This window comes from Kryptolebias marmoratus, linkage group LG19 (assembly GCF_001649575.2).
Source record: "Kryptolebias marmoratus isolate JLee-2015 linkage group LG19, ASM164957v2, whole genome shotgun sequence".
In the NCBI taxonomy this organism is placed as follows: domain Eukaryota; kingdom Metazoa; phylum Chordata; class Actinopteri; order Cyprinodontiformes; family Rivulidae; genus Kryptolebias; species Kryptolebias marmoratus.
The window spans coordinates 7,502,332-7,521,424 of record NC_051448.1 but is presented as its reverse complement, the minus strand read 5'-3'; the positions used below and the strand labels follow the sequence as shown (position 1 = coordinate 7,521,424).

Sequence of the window (19,093 nt, the reverse complement as noted above, 5' to 3'; positions counted from 1 at the left end):
CAGCCGTCTGAAATAATCGGTTCCCCCTCTAAAACACAGGACAAAAATAATTTACCAACAACTCCTTACCTGTGTTTATTCCTCTGTATTATGATATTATTAGCACATTTTATTTTTAAAAGAATTATGTTTTTTTTTTGTTTTTTTTTAATGAGAAATATAAACAATTCTGTTAATAGATAAGTCATTATTTACGGAGACGCAGGGGGAACCGTATCTGATGGGGGAACACGGCTCGACGTAACAGCAGCAACTCGAGCACATTGCTGCCCCCTATATGTCAAGAGGACAAATAACACCTTTTCTGTATAAATTGCCAACCCGCCACAGTAGCGCGTGTGTTGATCAAATTCACCCGCCACTTCAAATATTTACCCACATTTGGCCAGTGGCGGGTGCTAATTTCCACCCCTGGTAAAAAGTCAAAATATGGGAGTCGTTCTTGTTCCTTTTATAATTTGATGTTATTGTGTGGAAACATCAGGAGTTTTAACAAGGATTTTAGCCCCTGAAGACAAAATTAAGCCTTTTGGAAAATGGAGTAAATCAAAAGATTGCACTAATTGTTAATATTACATTTATGTTTTCAAATCTATTTTATTAAATTCCAGTTTTATCATTTAAAACTGTTCTTTTTGCACATTGTTACATATGTGCACAGCCTGCAGTAGCTCCCTCCTGTTAATATTAATATTAGTTTGAAAATTTCAGATGTAAATTATTTAACAATAGCTAAAGGTGGGAGGTTTTTTAAAAGATCGATAATACATTAAAGAAACAACACGATCTGGCCATCACAAGTACCATGATTTAAGATTTTCTCCAAAAACAGGGTCGAGCTGTGGGTGGTTCCTTTATTCCCAGCGGTGGGATTTCACCTGTTCCTGTCACCCAGGTAACAGGAGGGATGTCCGGGTTTAAAGGTTCGGTTTAGGTTCAGAAAAATCACCTTGGGTTTCTTCTTCCTGTCGCCCTGGATGCCCTCGTGCTCGATCTCTTTGTTGGCCCGCGCTCTGTCCGACACAAACACAATGGGCTGGTGTGTGTGTGTGTGTGTGTGTTGGGGGGGGGGGGTAAACAACAAAACAGAGAGGATAAATGAGTCATTTTTAAACATCAAGCAGCTTAAAACTTTAATCACGACACAAACCAAACGACAGCAAAGAGCAGAAAGCCTAAAGGCAAGAAGGAAGTGCAACGCTCAGGTGAGTTTGTTACCTTACTCTTCATTTTCTTGTCCTGCTGTTGGGCCAAACAAACGAGTCGGGACGAAGAATAAAGAGGAAAAGAAAACACTTAAAGATGAGTTGGAAGATTTATGACAAGACAGAAAGAAGTAAAGCAAAGGGATGTAGGAAGCATGATGAATATGAAGTCAAATATGGTTTTCTTTGGACTTTGGCTGTTTTTTCCACTGATTGTTAGTCTAATGCCTGACCATTCCCAGAGGAATGTTTTCCTTTGTTTTCCCGCTGAGCTACAAATCATTCAGGCATAAAAAAGGCTCCTAAACAGATCAACCAGAGCTGTGTCGACATGGAAGACCACTTCGTAAAGAAACAGTTTGAATTGGATTTTTTAGCACCTTGTTTTTAACCACCTGTCTTGAAAACAAATTTTAGTCTTATTTGTTGGTTAGAATCCATAAAACATCCAAAGATTATACAGTTAGACACGTAAAATAGTGTTTAAGCGCCAACATGGTGATTCCTACAGATCTATGAGGTGAAACTCTGGTGTGGAGTAGACGATCAACTGATCTTTCAGGTCCTGTTGGGTCTTAATTTTTTCAGACACTCCCCATTTTTCTTTTGGCCTCCGCTTGTCTGAATTTATCAAACACTCACTGCACAATTTGTTGTTAAGATCAGGTGCAAGAACTGGATGGAAAATGAGTGAAAAAGCAGCAGAAATCCAAAGAAACACTTTGAAAGAGCTTCAGAAAAACTAAAAATGAGACAACTATTGATGAAGACCACTTAAAAAGAAGACAAGAACGTCCTTGGAAGACAAAGTGGACAGTACTGTGAAGTGCGGTGCAGTCAGCCTGTTTATCTGTTTAATTGCTGTGTTATCAATTTAAAATATACTTAAATCCTATCATCAGTTTACAGACCTGCGTTTGGTCGATGGTGCCATCTGTTTCTCTGTGGAGAAAGAAAAAAAAAAACGCAGACATTCATCAACTTTTGCCGTCTCCGTCTTTTGTGAGACATTTCAGAGCCTCTTACTCAGACGTGTTCTGCTTCTCAGAGAAGACCCTGAGGATGAACTCTCCCTCCTCGTGGGGCTTGTAGGTCGTGGGCAGGATGACGTACGCCCCGGGGGGCAGGCGGAAACGCTCCGTCACCTCCCGCAGGTTGATGTAGGACTTGCATTTGGCCTTGGAGGCCGTGTAGAGGAAGAAGTCTTTGGCCAGATGCTGATCCTGCCCTTCGAACTGAAGACGGACACGAATGATGAGACGGGAATTAACTTGTTCTTGTTAAAAGTGGTATAAAGAAAATAATGGTCATAGTATATTATATTATCTTTTATTTTTTGCTTCTATTTCTGAGCTGAGGTAAATTGTCACCAACGATTTTGGTGCATTTTTTCTATTTTATATAAGTGAAAACGCTTTATATCATACTATCAGATCAGGTTTTACAGTCAAACATTACAAATTAATTTATAAATGTCTCTTTTGGACTGATTCCCTTTTTTCTTCTTTGTTTAGTCATTGCAGACAGTTAGTTTTTAACAATCGCTGGATGACAGAGATGAGAATGTCATTTGTGCATTTTTGTAAAGTTTAAATACTGAAACAAACGTTTGAATTGTATGTTTCTGCAGTCAACACACACAGCTGTCAGGTAAAACATACGGACATACCTCCTTCGGTACCTGCAGGGTGACAGAAGAAGTAAAAAGTCAAACTTCTGAACAGGCGTTTGTCCCTTTATAATAAATGTTTAGTGTCACGTTAACACGCCTCGTAGATGGAAAAGCCGATGGTGAGGAATTTGAGGCCTTTGTGACGCTGCATCCTCCGTCCTTTCTGCATCAGAGCCACGACAACAGTGCAGACCACCTGCCCATCCTCGGGGTCGTCGTCGTCCTCGTACAGCTGAAGCCGATACTGAGGGTTCGTCCAAAACGTGTCTGCAGGGAACGTTTGTGACGGATAATAAGCTGCGCTGTTTTTTTAACTTCCTTTATAAAAGCAAGATACAAAAAAAACAAAACATGGCCAACCTGGGCAGTTCCTGCAGCCGCCAGCAGAGCTGCCTCTCACCCAGCGACCCTCGTGGACAGACACCGTCCAGCTGTTCCTCTCGTCGCCCTGCAGTGTGTCGGGCGTCAGGTTGCACATCTCCAGCTTCGTGAAACTCCTCTTGAAATCCTCAAAGGACATCCTGGAGGGAAATGACGAAAGAGGACAGGGCTAATTATCTGAACATCTCAGGGGACAGACATCCAGCAGTTACTGTCATTCCGTAAATTGAATTCACGACTTCAAATCTAGTTTTATTTTAAATGAACTCGTCGGTGGGCCGGATTGAGGTCACTCTTGGGGCTGAGTGTGGCCCACGGGCTGCCACTTGAATGATCCCATTGCAAAGTGCAAACTGATGCTCAAAGTGTCAGCTTCTGTCGCCAACTAAACCTTTGATAAACTTTAGTGAATGCTGCTTTGTTGCTGTTGTTTCTTTTAATAAATTGCAGTAATTATAGCACACACGGTGCAGAATTAATAAAAATCTTATTTGAGTTACACTTATACAGCTAAAAATGAGGCTCTGAAAGGCTCTTGTAAAGCTATCTCATGGATTCTTTTAATGTTATTTTTAGGTTTTATCAGGACCAGGACGTGGATAAAAACTGACTGGGATCAAACTTCTTGTTCCCATTAAATTGTCTCCTGAGTTTCTTTCCTTTTTTCTTTAACTTAACTTTGTTCACATGTTTATGTTGGTTAGTTAGATGATCAGACCACTGAAGCTTCATATCATCACGTCGGTTTTAAGCTGGAAGCTGTGACAGAGGAGTGGTCAGAGGAGGCAAACTCACCAGAACTCACTCGTCTCCACGGTCTGCTTCTTCAGATTCTCCCTGTCTGCCGTGGAGATGGTCGACCACTCCTTCGAGCTACGGAAAGATCAAGAACACGATCTTCACGAGTAAAGAGAAGAGCCGCAACACCAAGAGATCAGATAAAACCCTTGATCACCTAACTTCAACTGGACCAAAAATAAAGGATCTTTAGTGAAAATTAAGTGTGCAAGCTCAGCGCTGAATGACACTGAGGAAATGTAACAAATGCTAAAGCTAAGGTCAGCGAACAGTAGCTGAAATGAGTACAACTAAAAGCTATATGACACAAAATGTTGGATAAAGGTTAAAAGTAGAAAAACAGATCAAACATAAAGGAAGCAGAATGGTGGCTAAAAGCAGCAGAACACTGGTTAAAATTAGCACCAGATACTAAAGGTATAATTAAAAAAAACAAGTGCTAAAAGTAGTTAAACAAATGCTGAGGTCAGCAAACAGTAGCTAAAAGCTAAAATGGTAGCTAAAAGTAGCAGCATTGTGGCTAAAAGCTAAAAGTAGCATAAGATTGAAGAAATCTGGCTGTATTTCTATGGAGAGTTTTATTTTGAATCAAGTTTAATGTTTTGAAAAGTAAAAAAAAAAAGTCACAAAATCCAAAAGTCGAAGCTGTTCCTGATCGAGCCGAATGTTTGGATATATGAACAGTTAAAATTAAAGTACGTGGAAGACGTTTGAGCATAAAAAACACACAGAAGAAACTACAAAGAGGAAAACAGCATCATCATCATTGTAAAAAGCTCAAAGCTCAGATATTCTGCAGCTCTCAAACATCATGTCTTACTTGGCACTCCAGGGTCCCTTCCAGAGCACCCAGCCCCAGGGGTTGCGCAATCGAATCAGGCGGATTTTGGTGTCCTTGGAAACCTCGTCGCACTGGGAACACAAAGCTCGCGTTAGCATGGCTCACGGGTCTCCCATCCAGAGCACACGTTTGCATTCAGCCGGGGCCTTGAGGCGCACCTCTTCCAGAGCTATGATGGAGTAGGCGTGACCCCTGACCAGGCCCTGCTCGGTCCGAGACTCCATGCTGCTGGCCGAAGACACCTGACAGAGCAGAACATTTCTCATTTCTATTTTTTTTCTACGACTTGCTTTTTGCTTTTATGTCAAACACAGTGCCCCCATTTTGACCATGCCGTTTGACCGTTCCTGGGTGTTTTCTTCCACTCACGTCCACAGAGCTGCCCATCAGCGAGCCTCTCTGCAGCGCCTTCTTCATGATGCCGTAGAGGTCCGCGGGCGCGTTGGACAGCTCGAAATACTCAGTCACTCCACCGGTAAAATCCTCCATGGCTTCCAGGGTATTCCCCCCTTTAAGTGCCTCGTAGGACCCGTGCAGCCTGAGAGAAACGTCAAACATTCGTGGAAGAGTGCGGACAAGTCTGATCTAAGAGGCTTATCATGATGTGGCAGCAAAATTAAGAAACATGAGGGCCTCGTTGGTGTAACTACTCTGCAAAAAATGTACATTTTGATAAAATATTTGGTGCAAATTGGGTTCTATAGTTACCAAACCCAAGTTTGAGTCATTCAAAGGAATATTTCTTGGGAAGCAAGAAGACATTTTAAGGTTTCTGATTGTTCACACGTGTAAAGTGAGAACTCAGTGCTTAAAATGGATCGAAACATGAGCCAGAAAACAACCATGTGTGTACTTTGCGTAGGCTTTTTCCAGCAGAGCGCTCCAGAACTCGTTGTTTCTGAAAGACTTGGTGAAAACCAGCTGGTTGTTGCAGGTCGGGATGCGATCGTCCACAATCACGTCGATCCACTCGCCGTAACGCCAAAACTGAAGCGGGACAAAGTCAAAAACAACGATTTCTATTATATCTATATTGAATATTGCTCAGTAGCATCAATGCAAAAGATTTATTTTATTATCATAGCCAACGATATTTGTCTCTGTGGTGCATTAAATATGATATATTCAGTTTGATGGAACATGATGATGATGATAATTCAGATTTTTTCTGAAAATGTTACACGATTCAATCAATTCACTTCTTTTGCTAACCTATAAATCTAATTTAAACCAAACTTTTCAGCTTAAAAACAAACATTGGAGATACTTGTGACCCTGACTGTTTGCTCATAGGCCGAATCAAATCATTTTTTATCCATTTATGCCAAACTGTTTTCATCTTATTGTGACAGCTGAAGTTAAACAAGCTTTCTGAAGACCCCTCACTCGTGGTTTGTTGACCCATGATGGGCCCCCAACCCTAGCTTTGGGAAACACTGATCTGAAAGTACTTTAGTTCATAAGAAAGGATAAAAAGAAGATTTACTCAAGTATCCTGATTTGGAGGTACTTGTACTTTAGGCTCTAAACATCACTAATGTACAATACATTTATCTTGAAGCTAAAGTTAGAAGCAGAGCCAGAAATAAAAAATAAATATATTTTGATGCAATGTGGAAAAAAAAAAGTATTATGCAAACTGAAGGAGTTATAGTTTACAGTTTTTAATGAATAGTCATGGCAAACATTGTAAATATAATAATAATGTGACATTTTATGCATTATTTATTTGTTTACTGACAGTTTTTTGCACTTTTTTGTTATTATAAAAGGTTTATGACACAAGAAGGTTTCTGTAAAACCTGGAAGTGGAAGATCCCGGCGTAGTTCTCAGTGAAGCTCTGATCTGGAGGAATCACTCTGTACAGCAGCTTCTCGTTCAGCGTCAGGCAGGCGATGGCGGCGAGCAGCCAGCAGTCACCTGCCAACAACACATTCATCAGCTGACACTTCCTGACGTCTCACATCGCTGCAGGTGATCGTAAATTCAAATATTACCCAGTTCTCCCTGACAGATGTCCGTTCTGTTGGCCCCATCCACAATAAACTGAGGGTTTTCACAGATTTCCTGGAAGACAAAATTTGGGGAAACGGGAACTTCTGAGCATCATTTCTCATTAGCTTCATTTAAATCAAAAAGACCAAATCTGAAACTTATTAATTTCATATTTACAGGAAAACTACTCTGATTTAACAATCTTTACGTATTAGCTTCATATTGCCTGCAGGGCATGCAAACTCTGCAACGTTAGTTTAATATATCTGTCAAATATAAACCAAAACAGCATTTTTTAAATCTCTTATCACTGCAGTGAGTCTGTTCCCCTCAGCCTGTGATCCGCCATGACTGAGGCTGAAAAAACCATGAACTGGTGTTCTTAAATTAGAGTTTGCTCCCCTGCTGACCCCTGGATGGGATTCGTGTGTCACAAATCACAGCCAAATGTCTCAAGACATCTGCGGTCCGACAGAAACCAAAGAGGATTTACAAAATGTTTTCTAGAGTCTCCTTGAATTATGTCTGTGAGAGAATTATTCTTGGCAAATGTAAACAAAAAACCTCCAGGAAGAGAAGGGAAAGAGGTCTAACTGAATAATGAAGGAGCTTAAATTACATTTTAAAAAGTGCTATGAAGTTATGATGTTTGTGTAGGTGAGTGTGATTTAAAATCTACTATATTATAGATAAAAAGAATGTAAAATAGGGTTATAATACTGTGTTTTGTGATTAAATCAAATCTATAGTTTTGAAAACAGTAATATGTTTTTTTTCCATCTTACTTAAATATTTCTCTTAATTGGGACATAAATAAGCATTTTTTTGCATATTTTGCAATGATTTACTTCTACAAATGATTAACTTTTAGAGCCAACGCGATTCAAAATGGCCGTCGCAGCTAAGCAACTTTAGCAAACACATAAAACAACTATAAGTCAGTTAGTTTCATTGATTTTGAGCTACAATTTAGTGTGGTAGTAGCTGAGACTTATCTCTCACACATATTCTGAGAGCTAACAGATCTTTGTTTAAAATGTTGCTATGTTCTGCTTAGAGTCAGCTCCGTCTGTTAGCAAAATATCTCCTGAACCACTGGAAGGATTTAAATGAAACTTTAAGGAAACATCCACTGGTTGTGCATCTACAACTGATTGACCTTTGGGGCCAACCCAATTCAAGATGGCCGCCACGGCCTGCTGACCTTAGCGAACACAAAAATGGCTGTAAGTCGGTCAGTTTTACAGATACCGGGCTGGAGGTCGGCATGGTAGTAGCCGAGAGTCTCTCAGAAGACATACTCCAAGTGCTCCTCGTTGCAAGAGATCTTAAATTTTAGCTCGATTCAAGATGGCCGCCAGCTAATAAAATGTCTTTTAAATGTTCAAACATAAACACACTTTCTTCTGTCAGTTGAATTTAATAAATTTGTCCAATTTAATTATTTGGATTCACTTTGAGGTTTTGGATACTTTATTTTAACTAACGAGTGAAACTGCTTTCACCTCATATAAGATAAGGGTGCTGAATGTTTGCTTTTCTGATTTTTTGTTTATTTGTTTGTTTGTTTTTCAGTCTGTGCTCCTGTGTCAGCACGTTGACAGGTATCTGAGACGGGGGTCGGCGCCTCTGGCTGCCAAAGCAAGCGGCCTTAACGACGTTCCTCTCGCAGCTGCTGTAAAGACAAATCGTTTAAAACTTTCACGGCCTTCTGGGTATGTGAGTCAGGAGACCCTGAGGGTATATCTTCACATTCAGGTCTGCTCAGCTGACTGTGATCGTAGAAGGTGGTGGCCCACAGCTGAGCCTCCTCCTGACATGTGAAGAGGGTAAGGCGGGGGGGACGTGTCAGAGGGTTTATCTCATTTATACGACCAGAGAGCAGCACTCACCGAGGGACGTTTCCACTCGAACTTCATCAAGGGTTTCTGACTGTAAAAGAGCGAGGAGTCGTTCGCAGGGAACAGAGGGTCTTCAAACACAACGTTCTTCTTCACGTACTTGTCTCGCAGCTCCAGGAAGGTCTTCAGCCGCTTTGCGTCCTTGACGGCCTCGTTTCTGCTCAGGATGGCAGAGTAGATGGAGTTCGAGCCCGTGGCGCCGTAGTCCACGTTGCCGTCGGGCTCCAGCGACGCCTCGGTGTCGTGCAGCAGCTTCACCTTCGTTTCCTCATCCACAGGAACCCTCCCGGCGCTCTTCTCGTCCCCCATCTCCTCGGCTGGAAAAGACAGATCACAGGGACTTTCTTCTCGTTGCACAAAGCAGAGCGTGAAGTTGCAAAACAGACCCAAGGGACTTCCTGAGCCCTCCCCGAAAATCACTTTTAGTTCCTTAATTTTCTGGAGAGAGATATCCGTTACTGCTCCAGGACGGCCAACAAGCAGGTTCTGACACCAGCAACTGGCCCCTGGAGCTGCTGCACCTAAATATAGACCTCGATAAAGGAGGGGAGGAGGCTTGAACTGAGACCATGTCCGGAGATGTTCAGTTAACAACGTGACAGCCCGAGATTGGGGAAAATCAAGTTTAACCGCAGAGAGAACATTAATCGAAAACTTCCTGATCAGGGTTAAAAATGTTTTGATTTTGCAGAAATTTCGAAAATAACTATTAGTGTGGTCCCCCCTGAAGCATGCTCTATAATTGAACTTAAATATTCAGACAAAATAGTGTATAAAATCTATCAGGGCTTAATATTTCTAAGAATTTAGGGGTTTTCTCAAGATTAAACGCTCATCAACTGTTGTACACTATTAATATTAGAATAAATACCTTACTGATTACAGGGAGATGACTATTTTACAGCAAAATCATGTACCTGTTCCACTTAGAAAAATAAAAACAACAATGAAGTTTAATGATTATTTATTTATATATTTATTTATTTATTTTGGGTATCTGTGTCATTCACAAGGTTTGCAATCGTGGAATTTAGGGAGTGGCAAACTTGTCAAGTAATATTTAAAAAAACTTAGATGTCAGCTAAACTAACACCTAGAAGTAAACAAAGACATTCAGCTCCTTGTTTCCTTCCAGGGACCGCCCACTGCGGGTAAAAGACGATCTAATTGGTTGATTTTTCTGTCAATCTGTCCAAAGAACACAAATGGAGGTTGAGCTCAGGGTTGCCGGGTTTCAGACAAACCTTCATTTTCAAGTCTCTGCTCTTATATTAAAACATTTAGCTCGTTCAGGCAGTTACACCTATGACTTTTGCTTTGTGTAATTTTTATACATTATATTTATTTTTTAATCTTTATTTACTTTTTCCTTTCATTGAAATTAACACAGAATTCTTAAATTCTTAAAAAACGTGTTCTTTGAATTCCTTTACCTGCTTGCTTCATTTATAGCATTTTTTTTTAGGTTTTAGCTAGTGTTTAGCCGGTTTTAACTTTTAGATAGCTTTTAGCTACTGTTCTGTTGGTTTTAGCTTTTAGCTTAGTTTTGCCTATATTAGCTTTGGCCAGCATTTTTCTGGTTTTAGCTTTTAGTTAGTGTTTTCCCTTTTCAGCTTTTCCTGATTTTAGAATTTACCTTCTATTTCACTATTTTTGTCTTTAACTACAGTTTTATGAGTTTAGGCTTTTAACTGCTGTTTTGTTGATTTTAGCATTTTCTTTTGCTAGTTTGCATATTTTTTTTCCTGATCTGTAAAATTTTAACAAATCAGATTTAGCTACTTCAACAAATTTCAGCAAAGTCATTCAGCTCTCAGCCTTCACTCTGCATTTTCCTAGAAAACACAATTTCTTTAGCTACATTAGGAGCTCGTTTTAAAATCTTAAAGTTAACTTTTATAACTTTAAATCGTCACTTCTTTATAAAAATTTGCTAAATGATCGCGGCGACATGTTTGAACCAAACGGGGGATGGTGAATCCTGTACCTGGCAACCAGCCTGGGCTCTGACGTTCTTCAGCTCGTGCGCGCATCTGGAAGTTGTCGCCATCATAAGTGGCTAAATGTTGAGCTAGCTCTCAAGTCGTAGTGACGTAAAATACAACTTTTAACTTATTAAACTTCTTACCGAGACTCATGTGGAGCTTCTGTTAGCTGTTTAAGATGCTGTTTGTCGGTAAACGCGGTTAGTTCTGCAGCGGTGTTGTGTCGTTAATCACGCCGGGAGCTGTTTGCACATTAGCCGCCTGGAGTCTTGAGAAGCCGCGGAGAGACGGAGAAGGGGCGGCGGGGCCGCTGACGCTGCTAACTCGCCGAAACGGGCGGCTAGCAGGGCAGGTGAAGCCGTGGACACCTTTTTTTATTAGTCTCTGAATTCGCGGCTGTAAGCGTCGCTCGGCCGGTTGTTCTGCTCTTGAGGTCGTGACGAACCAAAGCCGAGGAGTTAGCGGCGCCGCGGAGCAGGAATCTCCGCCGAGGTTTCAAGCTAACAGGCGGACTCAAAGAGCCTGCTGGCTGGAGGCTGAAAAACTGGATCTGCCGTCGTCGCATTTACCGTCTGTAACAAGTAAGCACTCTGTGAGGCGTATTGTTATGGGTTTTGCATATATTTTGTTTTCTTTTTTTAGCTAACTTCCTGTAAAACTAACGGTCGCGCCGCCGCAGCTAACAACAAACAGACGCCTCCAAGTTAAAGGGGCGTCCGTGTGTCTCACAGCAGGCTGCTGGGCCTGACAGCTGCGGGGGGAGAACAAGATGTCTGAGGGGGAGAACAAGCAGCACCAGCCGGCCCCGGACAGCAGCCAGGAGGTGAAGCCGGATTCCGGGGCCCCTGCCCCCGCGGGCCAGGGAGGAGGAGTGCCGTCCGCGTCTCCGCCGGTGTCCGCGGTGACCCAGCCGCCTCCCTCTGCCGCTTCTGCCGCTGCCGCCGCCGCCGCGGAGGACGATGAGGAGGAAAGTGAGGATGAGTCGGAGATCCTAGAAGAAAGTCCGTGTGGACGCTGGCAGAAACGCCGGGAAGAGGTATGGGATGTTTAAATATTGGGGAGGCTCATTTTATAACGTTGGAAGTAAAAAAACTAACATTAAACACTGATAAAACTCAGTTATTGAGCAATAACTGAGGCTTTAGTTGATTTAATCACGATTAGGAATTGGGAATATGGTAGTTTGTTGGCAGAAAAAGGCAACATGATGGCCGATATCGGTAACATTTCGAAGTGATGCATGAATATGTGTGATTTCAGACATATAACAACAAGTCGCTCTTGGAGTCTGCGTTGGAGATGACTCTCTGCTGATGCTACCACACCAAAATGTAGCTCAATATCTCTAAAACTGTCCGGGTTCCCAGCTGTGGTGGCCATCTTGAATTAGGAATTAGGTTAAAGCCCTAATTCAGTGTTTCATGAGCTGTTTTGCTAACTTTGGCTGGTCTGCTCCAGATAGTTTTTCATTTTAAGCTGATCTGTTGCTGCTCGGAGTATGTGATGGGCGATCATTCTCAGCTACTACCACGCCAGACTGGGTCGAAGTCGTTTACTCCATCCTGGGCACAGCTCACTTCATAAATCTGCAGAGTATTCAGTCAGGAGTGGGTTAAATAAACGTTAGCGAGACTCGTCTAAATGTGGGCTAATAGGTGATATAATGAAGCTGGTTGTGGCTGAGAAAATGTAAATAACATCTGTCTCCATAACGCAAAAATAACATTTCTAAACATCTTTTCACACAACCACAGACTGCAACTGTAACCACACAACAACCTTCAATGTACTAAAAGTTATAAACTATTAGCACCAATGTACTTATACCAGCCAAAAAGCAGCTCTTTTGAATTAAAGCACAACTCTTAATGTTTTTATATTTTATATTCAGAGTTAAACTTGTCTTATAAAGGATTAGTCCTTGTTTTGTTATCATTTCTGAAGCTCCGCAGCTCTTAGGGATAATAAAAGTTTTTTTTTTTATCTTAAATGACTTCCCTTGTGGATGCTAATTAAAGTTTCTCATTGAGTATTTCCATAGCTGTGCTGCAGATTTGGTCCTTTTTTTAAAGTGTTGTCATCAGAAACAAAATAAAAAAATTTTAGCCTGAGTCAGCAGACTCGGGTCGTTCAGAGTCGTTTATTTTGGCAACTAAACAAGATTTAAAGTCGAACCAAACTACTCAAAATGTGAGCCCTAAGAATAAAACCCTTAAACAACTTCTTGTTCCTCCTTTACCTCCTCAAATTTCACGTTTAAATTTGCTTCATGTAATCAAGGTGTGAAGATAAGAGCTTGTTTAGATGTAGTCTCTTTTTGATGTCGGTCATTTTGCATTAAGTCGTTTCCTCCCGTCTGAAGGTGAACCAGCGGAACGTGCCCGGGATCGACAACGCTTACCTGGCCATGGACACGGAGGAGGGGGTGGAGGTGGTGTGGAATGAGGTCATGTTCTCCGAGAGGAAGAACTTCAAACTGCAGGAGGTGAGGGCGGTAGAACACCCAAGGCCTTCCTGTTGTCCTCAGGAGGACCGAGACGTCCTTCAGATGTTTTCACTTCCTATCCTGAGTTTGTGTTTATTGCTGAGGAACAAAGGCTGCCATGTTTGAAGGTTTTACTCTTTCATCCGAGGAGCGTCGCTCTCATGTTGCCTGCAGACATGAAACAGGAAGTTGAAGAGTTTTCTTCACGTCCATCACCTGCTGGACGACCAGAGAAACTCTCTAAACTACAGAAAACGATTCATTTCAACTCTGCAGGGATTTATCGCAGAATGAAGGCTGGTCAACCAGATTGTTGAAGTTCAAACCAGCAGAACAGAAGCTAAAAACAGGAAAATAGTAGCTAAAATGTAAAATTAACAAAGCTGTAGCTACAACCTAGAACTAGCAAAATCATAACTAAAAGATGAAAGTAGTTCAACAGCAGCTAAAAGGTAAAATTAGCAAAATGAAAGCTAAGAGCTAAAAAAAGCAAAATGATAGCTAAAAGCTAGCATGGCTAAACGGTAGCTAAGAGTTAGAATTAGCAAAATCATAACTAAAAGCTGAAGTTATTTAAACAATAGCTAATAGGAAAAAAATAGTAAAACAGTAGCTAAAAGCTGGAATGACAAAATGACAGCTTAGAACTAAACTTACCTAAATCATAGCCAAAAGCTAAATGTAGTACAACAGTAGCTAAAAGCAGCAAAAGAAGAGAAAACAGAAGCAGTTTGATAACGGGGTTCAGATGATTTCGAAGGAACTGATAAGATCTTGATGTCTTTTATTTGGGGAAAGTTTTTATAAATAAAGTTTATTAATTCAAAAAGTATAAAAGTCTCAGCTCGCTTCTGATCGAGTTGAACATTTCAATGAATAAATAATTAAAAAATGTACAAAACCAGTAAATTAATTCGACCAGTGTAAATATTTAAAATAATTCTGTGCGCAGTTTGTTTTTTACACTTACAGGACAGGTTAGATGTCAAAAATGACCCGAAAATCGATTCTAAAAGTATAATTTTAATGTGTGAATCTGAACAGTTGAAACAGGAACCACGGAGGAACTTTGTTTTCAGAAAATCAGGATTTCTCTTTTCAACCAAAGAGTAATTTTATATTTGTTTGTTTTTTTGTTGTCTGCAGGAAAAAGTGAAAGCTGTGTTTGATAATTTAATTCAGCTGGAACATTTGAACATCGTGAAGTTCCACAAGTACTGGGCCGACGTCAAAGAAAACCGAGCCCGGGTACGAAACCGCCCCAGGGGTTTAGTCCCTTTAACCCGCTCCGCGCTGTTCTAATGATGTTTGTGGCTTTCAGGTCATCTTCATCACGGAGTACATGTCCTCAGGGAGCCTCAAGCAGTTTTTGAAGAAGACCAAGAAAAACCACAAGACCATGAATGAGAAGGTGCAGGAAGTGACTCTGATGATGATGATTTGTTTCTCTAAACATATTTATTGTAAAGATCCGTTCCTGATGACCCGTTTCCTCCCTGACAGGCCTGGAAGCGCTGGTGCACTCAGATCCTGTCGGCCCTCAGGTGAGTCGGGTCATCGTGGCCGAGCTCGAATAAACAACAACGAACATTTAAAACCTTTGTAACGTTTACCGACGTCTGAAGTTTAAGCACCGTCGAGGTTTCAGCCTGTTCGTTAAAACATGTAAAGGTTTGTTTTCTTCCCTTCAGCTACTTGCACTCCTGTGAGCCCGCCATCATCCACGGCAACCTCACCTGTGACACCATCTTCATTCAGCACAACGGCCTCATCAAGATCGGCTCAGGTGAGAGACCCCGCCCCCAACATCAGCTGTTCCTGTTATGTCATTAAAGGCGCTGTCATACTCCAGAAGAAGTTGGTTCGTCGTCCACGTGACTGAGAGCCGACTTCCTGACTTCTCGTGGAGAACGGAAAGGCTTAAAGTGTTTTGTATTTCTCTCCCTCAGTTGCTCCCGACACCATCAACAATCACGTAAAAACCTGTCGGGAGGAGCAGAAGAGCCTTCACTTCTTTGCTCCAGAATATGGAGGTAAGATCCTGCCGGCTCTGCTTTCGTTTCCGAGCTACTGTTTGTTTTTGCCGCACTGATTTGCTTCCTTTTGCTTCCAGCTGTTGCCAATGTCACCACAGCCGTGGATATTTATTCCTTTGGAATGTGCGCCTTAGAGGTGAGAGGAGACGCTAGGATTTAACTGACATTTAGATTTCTTTTTGTTAGTCTCGTAGTAATTCCCTGAATGTTTTATTTACGTTTTATGTGTTATTAGTGTTTTGTTTTGTTTTTTTAACCCCCAGTCAAATGGAAATCAGCATCGCTTCTGCCTAAAATTAAATACAGTGATTTAATATTTTGGCTCCAGGATTCAAAATACTAACTGTGGTGCTGGTGTAACGAGTCTGAATGAGGACAAGCTGCTGTTCAAAATAAGAGAAAATATTGATATTTTTTGTGTAAAAATGAGTCCATAAAGACGCCGACTAGCAACCCCAGTAACTAAAATATCCAATAATCTTAATCCTAATCTACCTTTAAATAGAAGTTTTCTAACAGGTATGTCTTCAGACATAGCACCAGGAGAGTGCCGGTGCTTTGACCCATCGTAGCACCAGGAAATCCCTTCGTATAATGTCTGACACCATTGTGAAATGAGGCTAAAATTCTTAATCATTAAACAAAACTAGCTGGTTGGAAGGTGATAAATCGCCAAGTTTCAACAAACTACGGCTCATTTTGAAGCTTTTAATGCAGAAAATGAAAATAATAAGTTAATTTGAAAGAATTCCTCACCTTTACTCTTCAGTGGTGACCAGGTCTCCTTCGTTTTGAGGACGTGAACATCGGCCGCTGTTTGCTTTAACTCCATTCTTCATCCACTTTTGTCAGATGGCTGTGCTGGAAATCCAGAGTAACGGAGATTCGTCCTACGTGTCCCAAGAAGCCATAAACAGTGCCATTCAGTCCTTAGAGGACCCGTTGCAACGGGTGAGCGGAGAACAAGCAGGGATCAGAGATCTGAGTGGCTGTTTAGGAGCAAACGTCTAATCTTTGTTTTTGTTTTGTCTCGTTTTCAGGAGTTTATCCAGAAGTGTCTGGAGGTCGACCCCAGCAAGCGGCCCACTGCCAAGGAGCTGCTGTTTCACCCGGCCTTGTTCGAGGTGCCCCTACTGAAGCTGCTGGCTGCACACTGCATCGTCAGCCACCAGCGTGAGTCCACACACACACACACACACACCTTATTAGGATCTTGTATTGGCTTCCATTCATTTCTGGAGCCTGACCCTAACCATTACCAGTTCCACCATATTAGAACTAGGATTTGGTCTCCAAAAGGACTGCTGGTCCTGACTGACAAGGTAGGTGTGAACCAGAAAAGGTCCTAAAAAGGTAACAAAAACCAGGTACCCCCCACACACACACACACACACACACACACAAACACAGTTTAATCTGCCTAAATCTTGGCTTTAAGTGTCTTCAGTTTACAGATGCAGTTTCTCTCTCCTGCTTTAGCTGTAAATCTTTGCAGTAATTAAACATCTCAGTACCACACACATAAGAACCAGCTGCTGCCACAATTGTGCTTTGAACTCATTTGATTGTCATTTTAAAAACTAAACAATCCACATTTTATATCACAGATGATTTGTGTCGACTGGTGTCAGAAATCGCTCGACGCTGCAGAAAATAAGACTTTAAATGTTCAAAGTTTAAGACGTAACATCTAACACATCCCAAATAGCAAGAAAATGTGTTTACAAAGTATCAAACCTTATATCATTTAAATATTTTGGCTCCAATAATGAAGTTGATGAATCTGTAAACACATGTACTGCAGTGTGTCGAGATTGAAAAATAAATCTGTGGTAATTATACAACACAGCTTTTCTTTTCTTTTTATATTTTTTTTTACTCCTTGTAGACATGATTCCAGAAAATGCTTTAGAGGAGATGACGAAGAACATGGATCCGAACCTGGTGATCGTTGAGGCCAAGGAGGGAGTTCAGATGAAGTAAGTTTCAGAGTAAAATCCTCCCGTTGTCCTCCTGAAATATTACAGCTTCTCAACTCGTTCAATTCATTTTATTTTTATTTTTCATCAGGCTCTCCCAGTTTCCTGCTCTCGAGCTGGACAAGTTTCTGGAAGACGTGAGGTAAACTTTAACTAGCAGCTGATTTTTCTGATTCAGTAGCATCAGAGTCTTATTTATACCGTCCTGAAGCAACATTTAGAAATTTAGAAGCAGGAAGGTTTCAGGAAAAGCCCGGAAGTCCTTCTGTGACGGGGTCTGTGTTTGTCAGGAACGGGATCTACCCTCTGACGGCATTCGGGATGCCCCGTCCACAGCAGCCTCAGCAGGAAGCCGTGAAGTCGCCCGTAGTTCCCCCATCCGTCAAAACCCCGACGCCTGAACCTGCAGAGCTCGAGACCAGGAAGGTGAGACCAGTAAGACGGCATCTACTTTGGGATAAATTATTTATTTATACGCTAACGCTGTTTCAGGGTCTACTCGTTACGGATAAACACACAACTGACCGAAGTGTTTAACGACTCTACTTTTTGCTGCTTGCAGGTCCTTCAGATGCAGTGTAACATCGAGCCCGTCGACGAGGGAACGAAGCACCACGTGAGCCGCGGCCTCCTCCACGCAGATTCTCTCTGTTTCGTCCTGCCGGGACTTTATTAACCCGCTGCTCTCCTTCCAGCTGACGTTGCTGCTGAAGCTGGAGGATAAACTGAACCGACACCTGAGCTGTGATTTGTTACCAAGTAGGTATCGTGTCCTCTGACGCTCAGCCTGACTGCTCTGAGGTCAGACTCTCAGGGTTCTCAGGGTTCAGACGCAGTGAGTTTGGTTTCAGTCACTCCCAGAAAACGGGAGTGTTTACAAACTTTCTCTCGTTTTGTGTTTTCTGACGGACCAAAGTCAGATTTTTAAGACGGATAAATATTTTTTTTTGTATATAAAAGCTGGACGGAGTCTTCGTGGTGTTTATTTTAGGTTCATGTGTCACACAGAGTCTCGATGTTTAAGGTTTTGGCCGTCTGTGTTTTTGTTTTCGAGTTTCTAATTGAAGCAGGGGGAACATACAGACCGACGGCCGAAAATCTTTAATGACAACAAAACAAATTTAAAACAAGTCTGTAAAAAAACAGCATTTTATTGAGTTAACTGCAGATCATTTTGAAGCTAAAAAGATGGACGGACTGATTTAAAAACCTTTAGTTTGTTTCCAGAACCAGACGGGACATAAAGGCTTCAAGTAGAAACTTACACCTAAATGAGTTTATTTGAATCCAACACACATTTTATCAGATCGGTAACTGTATGTGACTAATACATGATGCAACTGTTCTGTTGGATCAAACCCTGAGCTCGAAACAAACACAGTTTTCCTACATTTTTGACTAAAATCAGGAGTTTTTCAAATCTCAGATATGATTCTCCATCTCAGAAGCGTCAAAATGAGACGGTTTGTTAGAATTTGGTGATTTATCACCTGGAAACAAGCCAGTTTTGTTGAAAGCTTGATTTTTATTTTATTTCTAGCCATATATCCAAAAAAGCTTCACACGAAGGGATTTCCCTGCGCTCCGGTAGCCTGACTCATTTTGTCACATTTTGGTTTGTTTTACCTGGATTTTGTTGTTTAAAAGTCGTTAATTCTGTCTGCTGATTCGAAACACTTGTAGGTTAAAACCATACCCAGCCTAAACGCTCTGACTGTAGGAGCGGTTTGTTTTGTTTCAGATGAGAACGTTCAGGCGCTGGCCGTGGAGCTCGTCCAGCTGGGCTTCGTCAGCGAGGTGCGTGGACCCCCCCC

At 41.6% G+C, this 19,093-nt stretch overlaps 2 protein-coding genes across 5 annotated transcripts in view; one reads left to right on the top strand and one right to left on the bottom strand.

Annotated features, from left to right (window-relative positions):
* Positions 1 to 9,309, bottom strand: part of capn3b (calpain 3b) — a 13,703-nt gene extending 4,394 nt beyond the window's left edge. Inside the window, exons 1-15 of one of the 3 annotated variants that reach the window (XM_017411952.3) lie at positions 8,786 to 9,309; positions 6,896 to 6,965; positions 6,700 to 6,818; positions 5,751 to 5,884; positions 5,267 to 5,435; positions 5,056 to 5,139; positions 4,877 to 4,968; positions 4,054 to 4,131; positions 3,238 to 3,398; positions 2,975 to 3,144; positions 2,875 to 2,886; positions 2,232 to 2,440; positions 2,117 to 2,147; positions 1,219 to 1,242; positions 950 to 1,036 (exon numbers count right to left, since the gene is read on the bottom strand). In XM_017411952.3, the coding sequence (XP_017267441.3) occupies positions 950 to 1,036; positions 1,219 to 1,242; positions 2,117 to 2,147; positions 2,232 to 2,440; positions 2,875 to 2,886; positions 2,975 to 3,144; positions 3,238 to 3,398; positions 4,054 to 4,131; positions 4,877 to 4,968; positions 5,056 to 5,139; positions 5,267 to 5,435; positions 5,751 to 5,884; positions 6,700 to 6,818; positions 6,896 to 6,965; positions 8,786 to 9,103 (1,758 nt within the window). In that variant the 5' untranslated portion in view covers positions 9,104 to 9,309. The remainder of the gene's footprint in view (positions 1 to 949; positions 1,037 to 1,218; positions 1,243 to 2,116; positions 2,148 to 2,231; positions 2,441 to 2,874; positions 2,887 to 2,974; positions 3,145 to 3,237; positions 3,399 to 4,053; positions 4,132 to 4,876; positions 4,969 to 5,055; positions 5,140 to 5,266; positions 5,436 to 5,750; positions 5,885 to 6,699; positions 6,819 to 6,895; positions 6,966 to 8,785) is intronic. The other 2 variants (XM_017411953.3, XM_017411954.3) reach the window with 2 other exon arrangements.
* A 1,508-nt stretch (positions 9,310 to 10,817) lies between these two features.
* The window catches only part of nrbp1 (nuclear receptor binding protein 1), a 9,752-nt gene continuing 1,476 nt past the window's right edge, over positions 10,818 to 19,093 (top strand). The window contains exons 1-17 of one of the 2 annotated variants that reach the window (XM_017412052.3): positions 10,818 to 11,360; positions 11,473 to 11,815; positions 13,142 to 13,264; positions 14,411 to 14,512; positions 14,586 to 14,675; positions 14,768 to 14,808; positions 14,956 to 15,050; positions 15,214 to 15,297; positions 15,378 to 15,436; positions 16,153 to 16,251; positions 16,341 to 16,473; positions 17,189 to 17,279; positions 17,371 to 17,421; positions 17,570 to 17,705; positions 17,842 to 17,895; positions 17,975 to 18,038; positions 19,021 to 19,076. In XM_017412052.3, coding sequence (XP_017267541.1) covers positions 11,549 to 11,815; positions 13,142 to 13,264; positions 14,411 to 14,512; positions 14,586 to 14,675; positions 14,768 to 14,808; positions 14,956 to 15,050; positions 15,214 to 15,297; positions 15,378 to 15,436; positions 16,153 to 16,251; positions 16,341 to 16,473; positions 17,189 to 17,279; positions 17,371 to 17,421; positions 17,570 to 17,705; positions 17,842 to 17,895; positions 17,975 to 18,038; positions 19,021 to 19,076 — 1,545 coding nt within the window. In that variant the 5' untranslated portion in view covers positions 10,818 to 11,360; positions 11,473 to 11,548. The remainder of the gene's footprint in view (positions 11,361 to 11,472; positions 11,816 to 13,141; positions 13,265 to 14,410; positions 14,513 to 14,585; positions 14,676 to 14,767; positions 14,809 to 14,955; positions 15,051 to 15,213; positions 15,298 to 15,377; positions 15,437 to 16,152; positions 16,252 to 16,340; positions 16,474 to 17,188; positions 17,280 to 17,370; positions 17,422 to 17,569; positions 17,706 to 17,841; positions 17,896 to 17,974; positions 18,039 to 19,020; positions 19,077 to 19,093) is intronic. The other variant, XM_017412051.3, reaches the window with a different exon arrangement.